Source organism: Esox lucius, chromosome 9 (assembly GCF_011004845.1).
Source record: "Esox lucius isolate fEsoLuc1 chromosome 9, fEsoLuc1.pri, whole genome shotgun sequence".
NCBI lineage: Eukaryota > Metazoa > Chordata > Actinopteri > Esociformes > Esocidae > Esox > Esox lucius.
This window is the reverse complement of record NC_047577.1, coordinates 18,246,918-18,264,521: the sequence shown is the minus strand read 5'-3', so window position 1 is coordinate 18,264,521 and position 17,604 is coordinate 18,246,918. Positions and strand designations below refer to the sequence as shown.

The 17,604-nt window shown below is 42.0% G+C and overlaps 3 protein-coding genes across 6 annotated transcripts; 2 read left to right on the top strand and 1 right to left on the bottom strand.

Moving 5' to 3' along the window:
• The first annotated feature begins 1,157 nt into the window (after positions 1 to 1,157).
• On the top strand, positions 1,158 to 4,433 carry acta1a (actin alpha 1, skeletal muscle a). Its single transcript, XM_010889231.3, has 7 exons — positions 1,158 to 1,261; positions 2,232 to 2,371; positions 2,615 to 2,939; positions 3,069 to 3,230; positions 3,339 to 3,530; positions 3,617 to 3,798; positions 3,901 to 4,433. The coding sequence occupies exons 2-7, from the start codon at positions 2,243 to 2,245 to the stop codon at positions 4,042 to 4,044; spliced, it is 1,134 nt and encodes a 377-aa protein (XP_010887533.1). The 5' UTR covers positions 1,158 to 1,261; positions 2,232 to 2,242; the 3' UTR covers positions 4,045 to 4,433.
• Positions 4,434 to 5,338: 905 nt separating this feature from the next.
• ccsapa (centriole, cilia and spindle-associated protein a) lies at positions 5,339 to 10,355 on the top strand. Of its 4 annotated transcripts, none has more exons than XM_020049489.3 (5): positions 5,339 to 5,408; positions 5,573 to 5,640; positions 6,375 to 6,771; positions 7,160 to 7,512; positions 8,476 to 10,355. In XM_020049489.3, exons 3-5 carry the CDS (start codon positions 6,408 to 6,410, stop codon positions 8,653 to 8,655), a joined length of 897 nt encoding a protein of 298 aa, XP_019905048.2. In that variant the 5' UTR covers positions 5,339 to 5,408; positions 5,573 to 5,640; positions 6,375 to 6,407; the 3' UTR covers positions 8,656 to 10,355. The 4 variants fall into 4 exon arrangements, with proteins under 4 accessions (XP_019905048.2, XP_010887531.2, XP_034150402.1 ...); XM_010889229.4 differs by adding an exon at positions 6,107 to 6,182 and having other exon boundaries at positions 5,347 to 5,640; XM_034294511.1 differs by having other exon boundaries at positions 5,347 to 5,586.
• Positions 10,356 to 11,262: 907 nt separating this feature from the next.
• On the bottom strand, positions 11,263 to 17,582 carry si:ch211-133l11.10 (rho-related GTP-binding protein RhoU). The gene is made up of 4 exons (XM_013135347.4): positions 17,104 to 17,582; positions 16,273 to 16,331; positions 16,109 to 16,138; positions 11,263 to 15,590 (listed from the first exon to the last, which is right to left on the bottom strand). The coding sequence occupies exons 1-4, from the start codon at positions 17,351 to 17,353 to the stop codon at positions 15,099 to 15,101; spliced, it is 831 nt and encodes a 276-aa protein (XP_012990801.2). The 5' UTR covers positions 17,354 to 17,582; the 3' UTR covers positions 11,263 to 15,098.
• Positions 17,583 to 17,604: the final 22 nt, after the last annotated feature.

Genomic DNA, 17,604 nt, shown 5'->3' with positions numbered 1-17,604 from the left:
ACTCCAATAACAACTATAAATGAACAACTATAAGTATTGATGAAGTGTGTAAATGGGACACTTGCTAATCATTCTGAACTAATGTTAAAATTTGCATCACAGCTTAAATGCCCGGTTTTGCTAATTGTGATTTTTTCACACTACTACACCATATGCTGTACTATGAATGACAATAACATGCCGATCGGAGATAAAATAAGTTATAAATTAATGGGATGACATGCAGTTTTAAACATGTCAGATACCTTGGTAATTTGTAAGCAGTCAGACAGACGTATCGAGGTTTATAGACTCAAGGGCTACAAAAAAAGAAATTCCTCACACCTCGTGGATGCAACTGTTCAAATGGGCAAGGCTTATTCGCTTTCACCCACCCCCTGTTTAGAAAACGAGATCATAGTCACTGAGTAAATGCGGAAGTTATGAGTGACTTTACTCAATAATCTCAAATCCCATTTTAAAATTGATAGTCTCTACGCAATTTGAAATTGTCTTTCAAATGTCTCTGAAACGTTTTAGAAATGTAAACGGCAGAGTATTCTAAAACGTTTTGTTAAAAATATCTACACACTTTGAAACGACAATTGATAAGAAGTCTTGCTATATCTACAGTTTTCTTCTAAGCATGAAATAATGTATTAGAATTAACTACAGAGACAAATACTTAGTCACTGTTTTATTAATTATTGTTGCATACAACCACACTAATAAAATCACACCTGCTCAAGCTTTGACAGTTATAGTCTATAAATAAAAGACCGGATACCTTTACGCCGCGCTCGGATAGAGGTCATTTCCAAGATGAAACTATTAAAGCAACAATCAATATCCTAGCCTGATTCAATGATTTGCCACTCCATGTGTAGTCCTGCATCAATACGCGCCTGTGTTCAAAATGTCATCAAGGGATCCTAAGGATTACAACCCAGCGCTCTCCATACACGGGCCGAGCGCTACAGATTGGATTCGGGACTACCTGTCCATATATGGACCGTCCTGCGCATTACGAAGTGCGGCGCTGAACGCTTCAGTGCTTGTCTACGGGAGTGTCCAGTGCGCCACCGTACCAAGAACCAAATATGGAGGAAGGGGTCGGAAGAATTCCTGTGGAATACATGGACATTCCTAATGGTTGTCAAGAGACGAAAAAAGGTGGATGGCGTCGGGTATATAAGGTTGCTGGGTGTTGCTGTCAGTCCTTAGCTGGAACCAGCAGCAGTGGTTAAGTTCTGCAACTGAGCTTCTTCTAAAGGGAAATCAGGTAAGAGAACAAACCGGTCCGTGGAATAATAGACCACATTACTGCACGAGGGGACAGTATTGGGGTCAATACGAGGAGTGGAATTGTTTTCTTCACTCTTGGACATTACATCATGGACTCTGGATAACGTTAACTGAATTAAACAAATCAAAGATAACGTTGGAATGTGCTACGCTGATACTTGACAGTCAATTACCGGTTCATTGTTACTTTTAGCCTACTTTAGTGCAGTTTTCAGCTTGTTGTCAAAGGATTGTTGTAATAACAGAAGAGGTTGAATTGAAAGGAATTACATTTTAAAAGTTAGTCAACCTGCATAACGCAATTTCTTGACGTGGTCATGTTGATCAAATAATTGGTATTTGAGATAAAATTATTTCAAATTAAATGTTGTTAAACAAGATATGAAAAATATTCAGTAGGCCTACTGGCTATTGGAGCACCTGTTATGTTAGTAGTTGGAGTGTGAGAGCTAGATTAAAGGTCTACAACTTTGTTAGGCCTATTGAATCAAATGTGCCTGCTAAAAAGTTACCCAATAGTATTGATTATGATTGAAGATTTAAGCAGGTTATCGACCGTTTTAAATATATATAAAACTTAGATGTAATGTAAAAAAACGATGTCGGGGGTCAGTGTGTCATGACATATTTAAATCTCTGGCTATTGGCTTTACATTCGAGGCTTCGTGTAGGGGACAGTTAATATTATGTCTGATGAAGCTCTTGTCTATCCACTGTGATTTTATTCATTTTATGTAATATGTTTTAGGTCACATGTTGTTACAATTTGGTCAACTTCAGTGGCCACAATACGATTCATCAGCAGCAGACAGTACCGTTTCACGCACGGAATATCGTTTTTACGCATTTTTACGCAGTAGCTAATGTCAGTGAGAGATCTCGTAGTAAGTAGGCTACTAAAACTCTACTGTATGATCAACTTTTATTTCTTGTGGACCTTGTCTCAGAACCCAACAAGATGTGTGACGACGAAGAGACTACCGCTCTTGTGTGCGACAATGGCTCAGGCCTGGTCAAGGCTGGCTTCGCCGGCGACGACGCTCCCAGAGCTGTCTTCCCATCCATTGTCGGTCGCCCTCGTCATCAGGTATGTGAAAGCAGCACTCCTAGTGACAGTTAAATAAATGAAGGCACCATACCTTGAAATTATATATAGCTAAGTACAGATATATGAAATACGAACACAAATTAATACGGCATTTAGGTACATTTTAGTGTCAACCTATAACCTATAGTGTCCAAGGTGTAGTCTACGGTTGGATGAGGATGTGCCACTCGTTTGCGCTATGTCCTCGCAGCTGTGTCAATGTGCATGTTCTGCCACTTCCAGGGTGTGATGGTGGGTATGGGTCAGAAAGACTCCTACGTAGGAGATGAAGCTCAGAGCAAGAGGGGTATTCTGACTCTGAAGTACCCCATTGAGCACGGCATCATCACTAACTGGGACGACATGGAGAAGATCTGGCACCACACCTTCTACAACGAGCTGCGCGTGGCCCCCGAGGAGCACCCCACCCTGCTCACTGAGGCCCCCCTGAACCCCAAGGCCAACAGAGAGAAGATGACCCAGATCATGTTCGAGACCTTCAACGTCCCAGCCATGTACGTTGCCATCCAGGCTGTCCTGTCCCTGTACGCTTCCGGTCGTACCACCGGTAAGAACTCGCCCAACTCACACGTTTTGCTCAACAACAAACCATTCCAATGTTAATCGTTCTTGGTATTTTGAGTTCATGCTGATTGGGTCGTCTGCTTTACTGGATTGTTTTGTTTCCTTTGTTTAGGTATTGTGCTGGACTCCGGTGATGGTGTGACCCACAACGTCCCCATCTATGAGGGTTACGCTCTTCCCCACGCCATCATGCGTCTGGATCTGGCTGGTCGCGATCTGACAGACTACCTCATGAAGATCCTGACCGAGCGTGGCTACTCTTTCGTCACAACCGGTGAGCATGCACTTTGTGTTTTACATAGAAATGCTCGTTTGTTCATTACATATCCAGCAAGACACACTGGATGAACTTTTACGCACTAACTTAAATGTATCATTCCAGCCGAGCGTGAGATCGTGCGTGACATCAAGGAGAAGCTGTGCTATGTCGCCCTGGACTTCGAGAACGAGATGGCCACTGCCGCCTCCTCCTCCTCCCTGGAGAAGAGCTACGAGCTTCCCGACGGTCAGGTCATCACCATCGGTAACGAGCGTTTCCGTTGCCCAGAGACCCTCTTCCAGCCTTCCTTCATTGGTGCGTATTTACTATGTCATGCCTGTACGATAATCCAAAGTTGAATCTTCGACCATATTAATATTAAACTTTGTACACCTGCACAGGTATGGAGTCCGCTGGTATTCATGAGACTGCCTACAACAGCATCATGAAGTGCGACATTGATATCCGCAAGGACCTGTACGCCAACAACGTGCTTTCCGGCGGTACCACCATGTACCCTGGTATTGCTGACCGTATGCAGAAGGAGATCACTGCCCTGGCCCCCAGCACCATGAAGATCAAGGTAATTACAAATAACATGCGTTGACGTACCGTAGCCTAAATGTTTTACAAGACATACCATGTGCGTCGTTGTCGGTGATCTAACCTTGCCTTTCTCACATAGATCATTGCCCCACCTGAGCGTAAATACTCCGTCTGGATCGGTGGCTCCATCCTGGCTTCCCTGTCCACTTTCCAGGCCATGTGGATCAGCAAGCAGGAGTACGACGAGGCAGGTCCCAGCATTGTTCACCGCAAGTGCTTCTAAATGCATTGTCAACATCTCGCTCAGGATCCAAGCAACGGCTCAACGCCTTGCAACCGAGGGACAACTTTATATACATGTTACATTGTAACAGCGGAAGCACATCAAAGTGGAGAGAATGACTTCATTATCACGACGTGTGAGGAGAAAATACCAACATGCAAATGTACATAAATGTTATTTATTGATGACGTCCAATCGTCCATCATTTGGTATTTTTTGGTGATCACAGTCTGTTTTGGGGACAAGCAAGCGGGACAGTGGGTGACCACAACATTGTTTTCTTTGGTTACCCGATATTGGCTAAGTACCGCCATCTGTACTCGAGCCAAAAATGACCAACTACCATCAAGAGATCAACAAAGGAAATAAAAAGCATCTATTTTCAAATATGTGTGGTTTTGATCTGTTATTATCAGGTGCATTACATTACAAACAACACAGAAAATATGACTAAAATGGGCCATAGCAAAGTTATTGTAATAAATAAAAAATAATTAGGGCAGGGATGAATCATCATCTTTGGCATGTAGCAACATGAACACACAAAACATGAGCCACTCATGGAACTCATGGAAGTCTTTCAATGACATTGTAACACCCCTGGCCGGGATGCTAAATCAGGAGTCGGAGTCAGAGGTAAAGAACACCGGGTAGAATTTATTAACCCTAACAAGACAGCTGTGTGGCCACTGTCTACGCCCAACCAAATCTGTTAACACACAGACTCTTGACAAACTCTCTCCTAGATCTGTAACTAGCTCAGACAAGTATCACACGTTACGGTTCTCTGTTCTGCTCTGATCTGCTCTATATCTAGCTACATACATTTTAATATGCTGAGAAATATTTTATTTTCTTAGACTAAACAATGGCTTAGTATTTCATTTTGACAAAATGTGCCAATTTGACTACTATACCAATACCGATATCGACTTTAATCACTTGAAAGGGGTATTCAAGTGTCACATTGTAGTATTCATATGTGTGGAGTACATAACGCAAATACACAAATTCTAACTTGCATATTCCCATTTCAAAAAGAGAAAGTAAGTCAAATGGACAACAATATAGCAATACACATTGTTTAATAATATATTATAGGGCCATACAGTAATAATCATTTTTGTAGTTTAACAACTGAAACAAATAATTTCAGGATACAAAAGACTTGGTGTTATCCATCTGTATTTAGTTCATTTATTTCTCTTCAATGGAATTGATTACACACCTGTTGAAGCAATTCGACGCTTTGGAGTAAAAGGCATCATAGAAAGAGACCATAGCGTCTGTACCACGCTGTTGTGGACATGCGCATTGCACTGGCTATAGACTTTCCTTGTATGGAAGTCATCTATATTGTCAAGGTAGAGAAGACCATTTTCAGATTATTCAGTGCAAAGATATGCAAAATAATATTAAGGAAGTGAACATTTTTGGTGATGTACTTTCATTCTCAATAATGAATACCGGTTAAGGGCTAATCTTATTAGCGCCGGAATTAACCTACTGTGGCTGTTTTTACAACCAGGCTACTGTGCGCAGGTAAAGCAAACGTCGACGCAACCAGCACTGTATGTTTTCGCCACCCAATTGCCAGTAAGTATTCATATTTAATACATATATTGGTATGTGGACATAAAATAACAATTCAGTAGCGAATGACCCGTGCAATGTGTTTTGATGAAACCTGAACACGTACTGGCGTCTGCAATGGCTGCTATATTGGATCTCGATATTGTCGAGAAGCCTTTGAAAACAGTAGCTTTCACACCTCAATCTTACAGCCGTCTTGGCCTTAGCCATATTTGGTAATCAGAAACAACAGATAATACAGTAACAGATTTTTGTCATGCCTCATATGAGAGCTAATGTAGTTTTATGTGTCAGAAAAGCCTGAGGTACAATAAATTATGCACGAGAATGCTCTTCGGACTGCAAAAATAAGTAAGAATATCAAATGACTTCATATGAATTATCCCCATGTTTAATATTATACTATACTTAGCCTACATAACATTGTAATGACGTGCTAAAGTACAAGGCAATGTGTGTTTCACATCAGGTGGGCGTTTTGGGGCGTAGCCTATAGAAAGCCATCAGACGGTATACGTTACAGTACTGGAGGGAAACGGGGCCAGGTAACACTAGAAGGCACAGGTGCACTGTATTGCACTGGATTCCTGCAGGATTCTTTGTGTGGAGGGACTGTCGACAGTTAGCCTGCAATGACACATAGCACACCAAATATAGAAACATAGGCACCTAGACACATTTTTGCATTGCTGAGGTAAGTGTGTAATAACAGATCTCTTTTCTTCTTTTCCCCATAGTTTTAGATCTGGACCTAACTAATAACAGGGATCATGTTGAGTAAAAAAATACGTACAGAGTACATGAAGAAATTCAAAGAGCCAAAATGGGAGACGTTTTCAAAGTGCTATGAGGAATCTGTGAAATACAGGTTGACTCGACGCGTGATGGAGCATGCGCACAAACCGTTATGGTTCTGGGAAGGGTGGGACACCTCAACCGGGTCAGACTCCAGTGCCAGCGGGCGGTCAACCCCGAAGATGAGGAACAAAGTTGTGCCTGTAGACGTCAGGCCCGAGACTCCATCGTTGAAGTCCGAATTAAGGGAAAGCCCAGAACCGAAGCATCCTTTTGTGAATGGGGAACTAGAACTGGAAGCCAAGGAGTTTACTCTCTTGGATGCCTTACCACCCACAGGTATCTGTGTTATAGTATCGCATATGCCTTTGTACACCTGACTGTAGTTACCATTCTAATAAGGTCAATATATGATGCATTCGAGCTAAGCACAATACAAAAAAGGTGTCGACATGTTAGGTCCTTATTATAACATTTACACAAGCCTAGTGATTAGAGAGTCTGACCAGCAACCAAATAGTTAACTTGAATCCCAGAGCAAGGTGACAATATCTGCTGTTCTGTCCCTGAGCAAGGCTTTTTACGAGTACTCCCTGGGCACTCATTATGGCAGCTCCCCACACCACTCCAATATGGAGGGGTTGTGTTAAATGCAGCCATATTAGGGTTGGACACTGTGTGCTAACTGACCGTTCCTCTCCTCCCTTCACTTTCTACTGATTCAAAGCGGTGGTAATAGAGAATGGAAGCCTTAATGATCCAGACGAGGGGGCAGTTGGAGAGGCAGCAGCCCAAAACAGGATGGCAGCTGAAAGCACGACAGACGAGGGCCCGGCTGAGAAGACGTCCTCCGACGAGGAGCCGGCGAAAGAGCCGAAGCGCCGCCACCGCACCCCCCGTGCAGAACTGTGTCACAGGGACGGTTCGCGGGACGAGATCAGGCCGGGGCCTGTCCGCAAGCCCTCCAGGGCAAAGAGCCAGCCCCCGGCCCTCACCACGGAGAAGGAGAACCAACGATCTTCGGCCAGGCTGGACTGGTCAGAGAGGCAGGCTTCATCTGCTAGAAGGTCTACAAATGAGGTAAGAGAGGGATTGAGTGTGTGTGTGTGTTTAAGCACGTCCGCCTATAGACAGACGATGCACTCTGCTTTTGGTCCCACAGTTAATGTACAATAAACCAGAATCAATTTTCAACTGTGGTCTCACATTACTCAGATGTACTTGTTGTGCCAGTGACACTCAATTAGCCCTTGTCAAATAACAGACCAGGCACGATGGCATGCTCACGGGACACTCACTGATTTGGTTAGTCACTCTCACTCATGTATCAGATGGCATAAGTCATGGCCACATGTGTACCATTGCTTTATTTATTTGGCAAAATGTGACGAATGCCAGAAAGGAAAATGTGTGTCAATTTTAGTGAGTCGGCTCCCAGCCAGGGGTTTAATTGGGATTTGGGAGGTGGCAGGATCCCTACTTTCTACTTTCCAGTTGTATCTATATGTTAAACTGCTGGCCAGTGGAAGTACACTGGCCAGCAGTTTAACATATAGAGACCTTAGGTCTCATTTGGACCATATGTGCAGGAGCTTAGCTCCTGCTGGCTCCTGTCCAATTCAACCCCTGCTCCCAACCAAATCTTCTTGGTGTTTTTGTGAGCTTGGAACATATTTTGATATTCATGCAATTTTATGTTTTTTTCTCTTTCAGTATCAGGCCAAGATTTATAATCGAAAGATGCACACATCATACGCATACTTGATGACAGCTCAGTAGCTATTCATTGCTGATTAACTGTGAATCAAACTATGTATAAACGTGTATAATCTTCAGAAGCGGTAAAAGCTTGGTAGAAGGACATTTTAAGTCTTTTGGCACATCTTTATGGGAAGGATACCAGAGAAGGGAGGCTCGACATCCAACACTCCGCCTAGAAAGCATAAATTATACAACGGTGGTATGTATTTCGGAAGCAGGCACTTGGTGCCTATCCTATCTCCCGTTAACTTAATAACCTCATGTGCATCTCTCTTGATACAGAGTCGCACATCTGACACATTCGTCCAATCCAGGCGAGGGTCCAATAAACGAGCTACCAACCTAGACCGGAGGAGGGCGCGTTCAGCTGACCTGGAGAAGATTCGTCAGGCAGAGTTGACCGTGGTGGATGACCGTTGGATGACTGAGTACATGCGCTGCTTCTCTGCCCGGCTGAGGTAGAGCCTGAGGATCAGTGGTATACCACAGCCATCGCTGACCATTTGATTTTTAACGCCCTCTTTCCTTACTGAGGATTCGGATAATGGAATGAGACAACTGGATTGGCTTAGACAACTGTAAGGGCCCTGAGGTTTCAAGATCATTTGGTCCGACCAAGAAAACCTCTGGGCCCTGACAATACAGTGTCTTCGATTGGATAAACTGATCGCTGAGTGGGCCCAATAACACCTTGCTTTCACTGGGAGGACACAATCATTATTTATTTCAAGTTATTTAGCTTTGTTTTGAGAAATTGCACAGTTTTGGGAATTTGTATGCAACTGTCTACAGAGTATGATTTGTACTGTATTAATGTCCAAGCAAGTCCAAGCATGATTATTGTTTTACACTTGGTTTTAGTCTTTTGGGATCACAGAGTATACATTAATTGGTTAGATGAAAAGTTCAAGCTGATATGGTTTAGAATGTGGCTGTATTTTGGAGCTACGCGAAGCCGTAGCCAAGCCGTTGCGGCATTGTGCTACACAGAACCAACTGTTAGTGCGCTAATACCTGGCATTAGCTTTATTGTATTTGGTTGCAACTCAAAAATCCAGTGTGCACTCCAGATGATTGTATTATTGTTTTCATTGAAATGTACAGCGGACATTGCCGTAAGGTCGGAGAAACCTACTAGTAGACATTGTGCAACAGTTATTGAGCTAGCAACTCTGTTTTTTGTTCACTACATCTTGGCAGCTTACCCCGCCAATTTTTATATGTTTTTTCTTTTAGAATCACAAACACTCATTGCCTCACGTATTGTAGACAGACTCAAATTGCAATGTAACATGGTAAAGAAATGTACTACGTCACCAAATAAGCTATTTTAGTTTTTGTCGCAACACACCATCACCATTGCCTTTTACTGGTTTTTGCAGATTGATATTATTGATGGTTATTCTTATTGAATTGTCATGTCAGTAAGGTCATGTTGGTAATCTTTATCTGTAATTGAAATTGAGGGCTATTTTAAGTTGAATTAATAGAAATGAAGTGTTTGAAAAGTATTTGTATTTGGAAAAAAAGGTTGTTGTGAGAATATTAGTTTATATACACTTTTTCTTTTTGTACCTAACAGTAAAACAGGGGAGCGGAATACGTATCGTCTCTGCGCATGCGTACGCACAACGCTTAAAAGGCTACTTCTCTGGCACGAATGACCAATCAGTACAATACTTGACATAGTGCATAAATAGACAGAGGTTGTGACACAAGATCATTCCTTAATGATCATTCCTTAATGACGTATCATTGAGTTGCCCGTGGGGGCGACATTTCATTCGTGGGCATAATAAGTCTGCAGTTCCCCTTGTTTGCAGTTGGCATTCATAGTACTATTCACTATACACGTTTACAATTTACTTTACACCAAACTGTCACATTTTATCTTAGCGTAGGAACGGTTCCTTACGAGAACGTCAGAATTAAGTTTCCAAAACACTATTGTGAATAATGCGTGTACAATCAGATGAAACCTGTCTGCCAGAGGGGAGAGGGTGTGTGGACGGTTTTGGTTTTAGGAGCAGACAGAGTCGGCAGGCAGGCTGTATCTTACAGTCAAATGAAATGGCAATCATAATTCAGAGTGGTCAAAGATCTATTGACAGTCAAGTGATATTTCCCTCGAAGATCATCTTAGGCTGAAAAAAAAACATGAATAGAGATGACATAGCAGACATACGGTGTAATGCAGTTTTTGAGAAAGCCATGACTCCAGCCACCATTATGTTAGTAAAATGGCTGCCTACATTGACGCACAATTTTTGAAATTATTGTTGCATTTTAAAGTTAGAAAATGCCCATAATATACTGTATCTGCTGTAATATTACAATAATATTTTTTCCCAGTATTACTTACTCATGATTGTTATAATTGGCTGCGATATTCGCCCCTTGATTTCCTTGGCCAGTCTGGCGTATTTCTTTAAAATAGGAACATTGTCTTGATTTTGTGGCTGTGTTATCTAGTGGCAAATGTAGAAATTATCATTTCCAGGTTGGCTTCAAATATATTCAAATTCACTTAATTTCAGGTGATATGAGAATACAAGCACTGAGTAGTGTAGGGAATAATCTCAATGTAAAATAAGATTGTTTCCCAGCTTTTAAAACGTGAACCTAAAGCTACCGATTGGATGCGAAGGAAATGGGGGTTCGTTTTGAATGTAGTATACTGTTCATGCAATCCACCGGTCTTCCACATTGCGTAGACATTCTTGTTAGTGGCACCTTTAAATCACAGAAAGCTTTATATAAAGTCTCTATATTAATTGTCCTCTAAAACATTCCTTTATGATTATTTTCATTCCAAGAACCATCTCTCAGGAAGGAATAAGACACACTAATGATTTGTCTATAGACTTACTGTAACTGCAATGTAAGGAACTATGACATACTCTATCAGGGCTTTGGAAGACACTTTAAATGTATGGTTTTATAGGAGATTAAATGCTTGCACTCTCTGAACAAAGCTTTGAGTTATTTTGAGGTGTGGATTTTATTTGCACATTATGAATTATTTTACCAAGAGTAATATATGTATCATAATACAGAAAGAAAAACGTTGATTGTGTTTTATTTCTACAGACATTTGTGTTTTTGATCACTTTATTTGTATTTAAAAACAATTCAAACAAATTTTCATCCACTTAAAAAAAACTGCTTTGAATAAAATCCCATTTGAATAGGAGTCGTCTCTTTTTGTTCATGTTTATATGTGAATTATGAAACAACAACACTGATGTATCGTTGTGAGATCCCTAAAGACATAATTTCATTAACTAATACATGACACTTCATTTTCTTTAATTACATCTCACTCTTAAAGTAACTGAAATAGTTATAGTGTGAGGGTATTTTATTTACCACCGTTTATTGACCGATGCTGCTTGCTATCTATGTCACTGTCCAGCACTGGCAACAGGATGAAGAGTAAAGACATTTATGGGTAGTATCCCGCCACCTCAAATGACTTGACAGCTGCAATCCATACAGACCTGAAATGTTACAACGTGTGTTGGACATTGTGCCACATTTTTTTTTACTAATGGTGTCTCACAAACCCACATTAATGTTCATCCCATTCCTAAAATGCAGGTCTTTACAAAGATAGTACATTATGTCAAATTATTATTTTAGTTAAATTACTTTCTGTTCCTGGAAATCCATCTGCCCTCCGTTGTGCCTGAAACCACAAAATCACTAAAACCGCCTGAAACAATAAAACACTAAAATTGCCTGAAACAATAAAATCACTAAACACATCCCCTCTTGAACCAGTCTGACATTAACAACCTCCATGACCAACGTAGCCAGTTTAGGATGTGGAGTGCAATCCTCATCCAACGCTGCGCTTATGAAGGTTTTTCTACTAAGCCGCTGGCTTGACACACTGACAGACTAGACAAGACCTTTCAGATGTTGTGTACGATGAGTAAATTCCGTGACCTAATACATCATCAGGCTGAGACAAAAGGCCCTCTTAGCATGCAGATCCCCCTGAACCCTTTGTTTAGAACTGGCTATAAATACCAACCTGTCAAATACCCAGCTTAGAGAGAGAGACAGACAATGTCAGAATGTGTTTCTTTAAAAGACAAATACACAAATACTTCCTTAAATCTTTTTTTCTGTAGGTGCACGTGTGTTAAAACAGTAACACATTCATTATAAAGTCACACCAACAATGACAGCTAACTGCATACAACCGTTGTGTCCTTCAGAGCCAAAGTCCGTCCAAGCACTTTCTACTTGAGAATTCCACTCTTCAGGCATCGTCCTGCTCTATTTAAAGCTGCCTGGCATTTCAAAATGCAATAGGGCCAAAATAGGTGCCTTGAGGAACGCCACCAGCAGGCTGGGACTGAAAGGGGGGCTTTGGGCGTTAAATATAGCCCCCCCCCCGCATGTGTTACATTGCCGGCAGAGAAGAACCCCTCCCTAATTGACAAAAAGAGTATGAGAAATGCGTCTGGGAATAGGGGCGGTGGGCCCAAGACTTGATGGAGGGGAATGGTTGGGGAGAAGGCACTTGGACAGTTGAAGCTGAGTGAAATAAGATTTCTGCGTTGACTACAATCAGTTGTGTTTGCCCATGAGTATAACTATTACTTTGAGTAGATCTGCATGACGGCACAACAGGGTCAGAGCTGTTGTCTTTGACTTAGCTTCTCAATGCCTCTCAGAGCCAATAAAACCAGTTGAAGAGCACAGCTAAGAGGGGGGACGGAAATAGACCCCTTTGTAAGAACAGTCAGGTCCTCTAAAAACAGCCCGCTGCGTGTGGTACACAATAGGACAGGGGCAGGAGACTAGGCTGAGCTGGGAGCCAATATTTTCTAGACCAGGGTCAGAACATGAGGATAATGATCCTAAATGAATATTTGTACACAGCAAATTGACCACAACTAAGCCCAAAAAGCAATAATTGTATACCTGGATAACAATGGAACAGGATCAGGTAACACATGTTAGATAACCTGCGGGGATTCGTGGGACTAGGTTTTCTAAACTAAACACGTCTTTTGTGTAATGTCTGGTGATTTTAGTCTTTTTGGATGAAAATAAATCTTGGGGGATCACTAACAGGTTTGAGGGGAATGTTAGGGGATCCCTAGACAGGACAGTTTTGGCTTGTGGATGGGCCACTCTTTGCCGAACACCTTCTGTAGACTCAGGCAGGTTGGAACTGTAAGGTGTGGATATAACGATGAGCCAAACAACTTCTGTCTCAAGCTTCTAGTATTTAATATCCAACTGTTAACATCCCAAGCCACCGCCGGAGACTCTCCTGAACCGGCTATCCATCAAAAAGTTTTTTTCTTAGGACAAGTCTTACTCAGTGTCATTGCACCCTCTGGCTAGGAGACTTAACTGTAGGCTACAGAACTTTCTACAGAACCACACATTTGTTAAAATGGATTAGGTACCTGAATGAGGCATTGATTCATACAGTATTTATATCAGTGGCACTGTAGATTATCAGCTTTAAACAAATGCCTTTAACCAGTATAAATAGATGTATGTCACTAATAACATACATACCAATAATAAACATAGGTATATGATAGAAATGCACTGACCTTAAGTCAACTTGACGCTCGAAAGAGCACGAATTGTGGCACAGCAAATGTAATGCTTTAGCGACCCCTAGTTGCAAACTTCTTTTATGACAGTAGAACATTGCAGGATTTTCTCTGCAAACCTCCTGGAGATTTACAAGATGTTACATCACTTTATCACCACTCCTTTTCCTGTTAAATGTTTCACGAACTAATCAGGTCTGCTTGTCACCACCTTTTTCAACTTTCAGTGACATTATTCAGTAAAATCTGATTTTCTGCCATTGTCAAACTTAGTTTTAAGTCCTTTAAAACCCTTCAGGGTGCCAGAGATGTATGTCCATTTGCAGAAACTACCTACTTATTAATAAGAATAACTACTGAGTATCCTTCTCTGGAACCTAGGGCATATGCCGTAACCCGGTAACCCAGTAATCTATGCCTTCATTGTGGTACAGCAGTGAGACAGGCTTGGAGACGTGGCTGATGCAGGTTTAATGTGTAACTGTGTGAGGGCATTCAGTCAAAACCCATATGTCCTGCTAATTTGTCCAGGTGGTCTTGTCACGTCCTATTAGAAAGCTGTAGAGGAACCATTACGACTTATCACCACACCAGACCTGACCAGGGTTTAGAGGAGTGAGCCAAACCAACTGATCTGCAGATTAAAGCCGATTAGAGTCAATCTGAGAGGCCCTGGAGTATCCTTTACCCGTGTTGGATTTAAATTGGTGTCCAGCAATGGCGACAACTGATACAGGAACAGCGTTTTGGTGCAGTCAAACATGAAACCCTGAACGATGACTGTACTTCATCTAATATTAAACAACATTCACACACTTTATGGTCAAACAAAGTAGACTTCTCTGCAATTTGCCTTTTTCAGTTTGTACACGCTGGTTCTCGTAGTCCCCCACAACATACCCCCATTGGTGACATTCAACCATCGGTGGAGTTACACTGGATGACACAGAGGTCATATGTTCGCATTCATCCCAGCTATTGGATCTGACTAAAATCCAATCACCTAATTCAGACTGGCTGTGCCTACATTAACGGACTCCAAAAACCAAACTATTTACTACTTGGGAGATGACAAGAAGTTAACATATGCTATGACTAACACTTCATTATCTTGCAGTCATTATCTTGCCAGCAATGATAATGCTATCTGATCCCTGGAATTGTTAGACATTAGATTGTTTCTTGAGTCTCTAGATAATGCTTTTACACTTTTTCCAAGATATATTTGTTTCAGTTCATATATTATATCTGTAATAAAATAAGAGAAAAAAATAAGCGTTGAAAAATCCAACATCCCAAAACCGCTGCGTTGGGTGTTCAGTCTCCACCATGACACTCTCCTTGAACAACAACACAGTTCAGCTTCCTCCACCACGTCTCAGAGAGACTCTTGATTTTCTCCGGGGTCTTCTTCCTTAGGCTCTGCGTCTGCAGCACTGACTGAACACTCTCCGACTGCTGAAGGCTGGCCAATATGGCCTGGTCAAACACCTCTTTCAGGTTCTTCTGGGTCAGAGCCGAGCACTCGACGAAGGACACGGCCCCGACCTCCTGTGTCCGCTGCGTGGCCTCTTCGGCGCCCACCGGACGCTCCTGGTTCCTGTCCAGCTGGATCAGCACTTGGACGTCTTCCTTCAGGTCCAGCTGGGTTCCCACCAGCACCACGGGCGCCCCGGGGCAGTGGTGGCGGATCTCGCGAGCCCAATGATTGGTGGCGTTGCGGAAGGACGAGGGACGCACCACGCTGTAGCAGAGCAGGAAAACATCGGCGTTGCGGTAGCATAGAGGCCAGAGACGTTCCAGCTCGTCCTATAGGAGAGAAGTGGCACACGGCTCAGAGAGATCCTCAATCCCAAATAAATTTCCTATCCCTGACTTTATGGCCTTTCATGTACGTCTGAGTCCAGGCATATTTCTGTACACCTGTCCAATCCTTCCAGATCTACAAACATACCTATCTAAGGAGCAGGGGCTAGGAGTTCATTTGAAATGAGGCATTAGTGTCGCAGAACAAGGTCATTGGGAGTAAACCAAATGAGGCTATAAAACCCAGTGAGAGAAATCAGGCATTGATGAGTAGAGTCTGGGGGGCATGGTCAAGCAGATACTGCAGGAGGCGCTATAAGTCTGTGGTTCAGGGCCAGTGAGGAGGAGAATGCTGTGATATTCTGACCAGGGGTAACAATTACCAATACTATGAGAGAGGGAAGGGGATGCTGGGATATTCTACAGAGATCCATCAATACACACAGGGCAGAAGGTGAAGGAGGTAGGACAAAGCTGTAGAGCCTGAGGGAACTACTGACCACAGTGAGAGAATGGCTTACATTTATAGTGTCATCCTCCATCCCCCATCTCTATCCAGACGTGAAAAATAAAAAACATAGAAAAAAAAGACATTAACTTTACCAAACTTTACAAAAACTGAATAGTCTTGTTGAGCTTGTTGGTAGTTTACTCTCATTTAGGGACAAAGACAACTCTGACTCACCTGACCAGCCATATCCCAGAGTTGCAATCTCACAGGTTTTTCGTCCACCACAACCATAGCTGAAGAGGACAAGAGTGTTCACTGACTTGTTATAGATAGGTTCAGTATCAAAAGACAATATTGTTATTCACATTTTATATGAAAGTAATTTAGCAGATGCTCTTATTCAGGGTGACTTACATAAAAATTACCTAAGAAATATGTGCAAGCAACATATTAAAACCAACAATAAGCCCAAGTCCAATATTTGAACAGCATATAGCAACTTAATGCTGCAGACCCTCATGCAAAGCATTTCTCCCACATTCGGGAGTGAAACCTAACAGACATGTTATTATATTATCAGATTCCAGTAGTCTTATTAAGCAACTACTTTTATACATACAGATTTAACAGCATTGTCTTGAAATATTTAATGAATAACATCAATACCTGTCATTATTATGAACTTCACAAAGGGGCAAATCATTAAAGCGTCAATACCAGTGTTTGGTCACCGGCTGTCATCCTGACTATGAAAACAGTCATTAAACATTTTACAAACTCGTCCATGTGACGTCATGAAACTTAACGAAAGACATATACTTGACGGTTTTCTTTAAATCGCTCTAACTTGGAAAAAACTAACGGAATAGGCCTACTGCTGCGTCGCTATTACAACTTCATCTCAAAAACACTTACTGGTATTACACTGTAAACCAAATTTCAATTAAATGATAACCTGACATTAGACTTAAAGAATAAGGAAGAAACTTAAACAAAAAGATGTATAGACCTTATTGACATAAAGTAAAGATAACATTTAGCCTACTGTGTTACCTCATAAATTACCTGCAAAGTTGTCGAAAGCAGTAGGAATGTACTCTGTAGGATATCCATTTGTAGTGTAGCTGACGATGAGACTTGTTTTACCGACTGCTCCATCTCCAACTAGAACGCAGTTCACCTTGCGCTCAGGTACGGTGCCCGACCGCCGGCGCTTTAAAAGAGCAAAGTCTCTGTTCTTGTCCCGCCGTGGTGGAATCGGCGGAGCCGGATCGGAGACCCGGGGCTTTTGCAGTCCTACATCTTGTGGAAGCATTGTACTGTCTAATAACAGGTCTAATCCATGTTGAATAACGTTTCAGGAATACCAGAGTCGCCTAGGTCTTTGCACCTTGATATCCCATATGTTGGTTATTCTACTCTCAACATGTATTGTTTGTTTCTATACAGGATAATTAGAGAGTAATAATAATTTTAGTAGGCTACAGATGAAGTCGTGCAGCGTTAGGCTACAATAAACGCGCATCTTTCCGCTCCGCGTGGTCTATTGATTAGCATCCTCTGCAT

Coding starts and splice junctions, on each gene's coding strand:
- ccsapa (XM_020049489.3), top strand. CDS start 6,408: ATGTTGAGTAAAAAAATACGTACAGAGTACATGAAGAAATTCAAAGAG. Junction 6,772..7,159: donor GGATGCCTTACCACCCACAG/GTATCTGTGTTA, acceptor ACTGATTCAAAG/CGGTGGTAATAGAGAATGGA. Junction 7,513..8,475: donor CTAGAAGGTCTACAAATGAG/GTAAGAGAGGGA, acceptor CTCTTGATACAG/AGTCGCACATCTGACACATT.
- si:ch211-133l11.10 (XM_013135347.4), bottom strand. CDS start 17,353: ATGCTTCCACAAGATGTAGGACTGCAAAAGCCCCGGGTCTCCGATCCG. Junction 16,332..17,103: donor TGCTTTCGACAACTTTGCAG/GTAATTTATGAG, acceptor TGTCCTCTTCAG/CTATGGTTGTGGTGGACGAA. Junction 15,591..16,108: donor TGGAGGATGACACTATAAAT/GTAAGCCATTCT, acceptor TCTCTCCTATAG/GACGAGCTGGAACGTCTCTG.
- acta1a (XM_010889231.3), top strand. CDS start 2,243: ATGTGTGACGACGAAGAGACTACCGCTCTTGTGTGCGACAATGGCTCA. Junction 2,372..2,614: donor TCGGTCGCCCTCGTCATCAG/GTATGTGAAAGC, acceptor TGCCACTTCCAG/GGTGTGATGGTGGGTATGGG. Junction 3,531..3,616: donor CTTCCAGCCTTCCTTCATTG/GTGCGTATTTAC, acceptor ACACCTGCACAG/GTATGGAGTCCGCTGGTATT.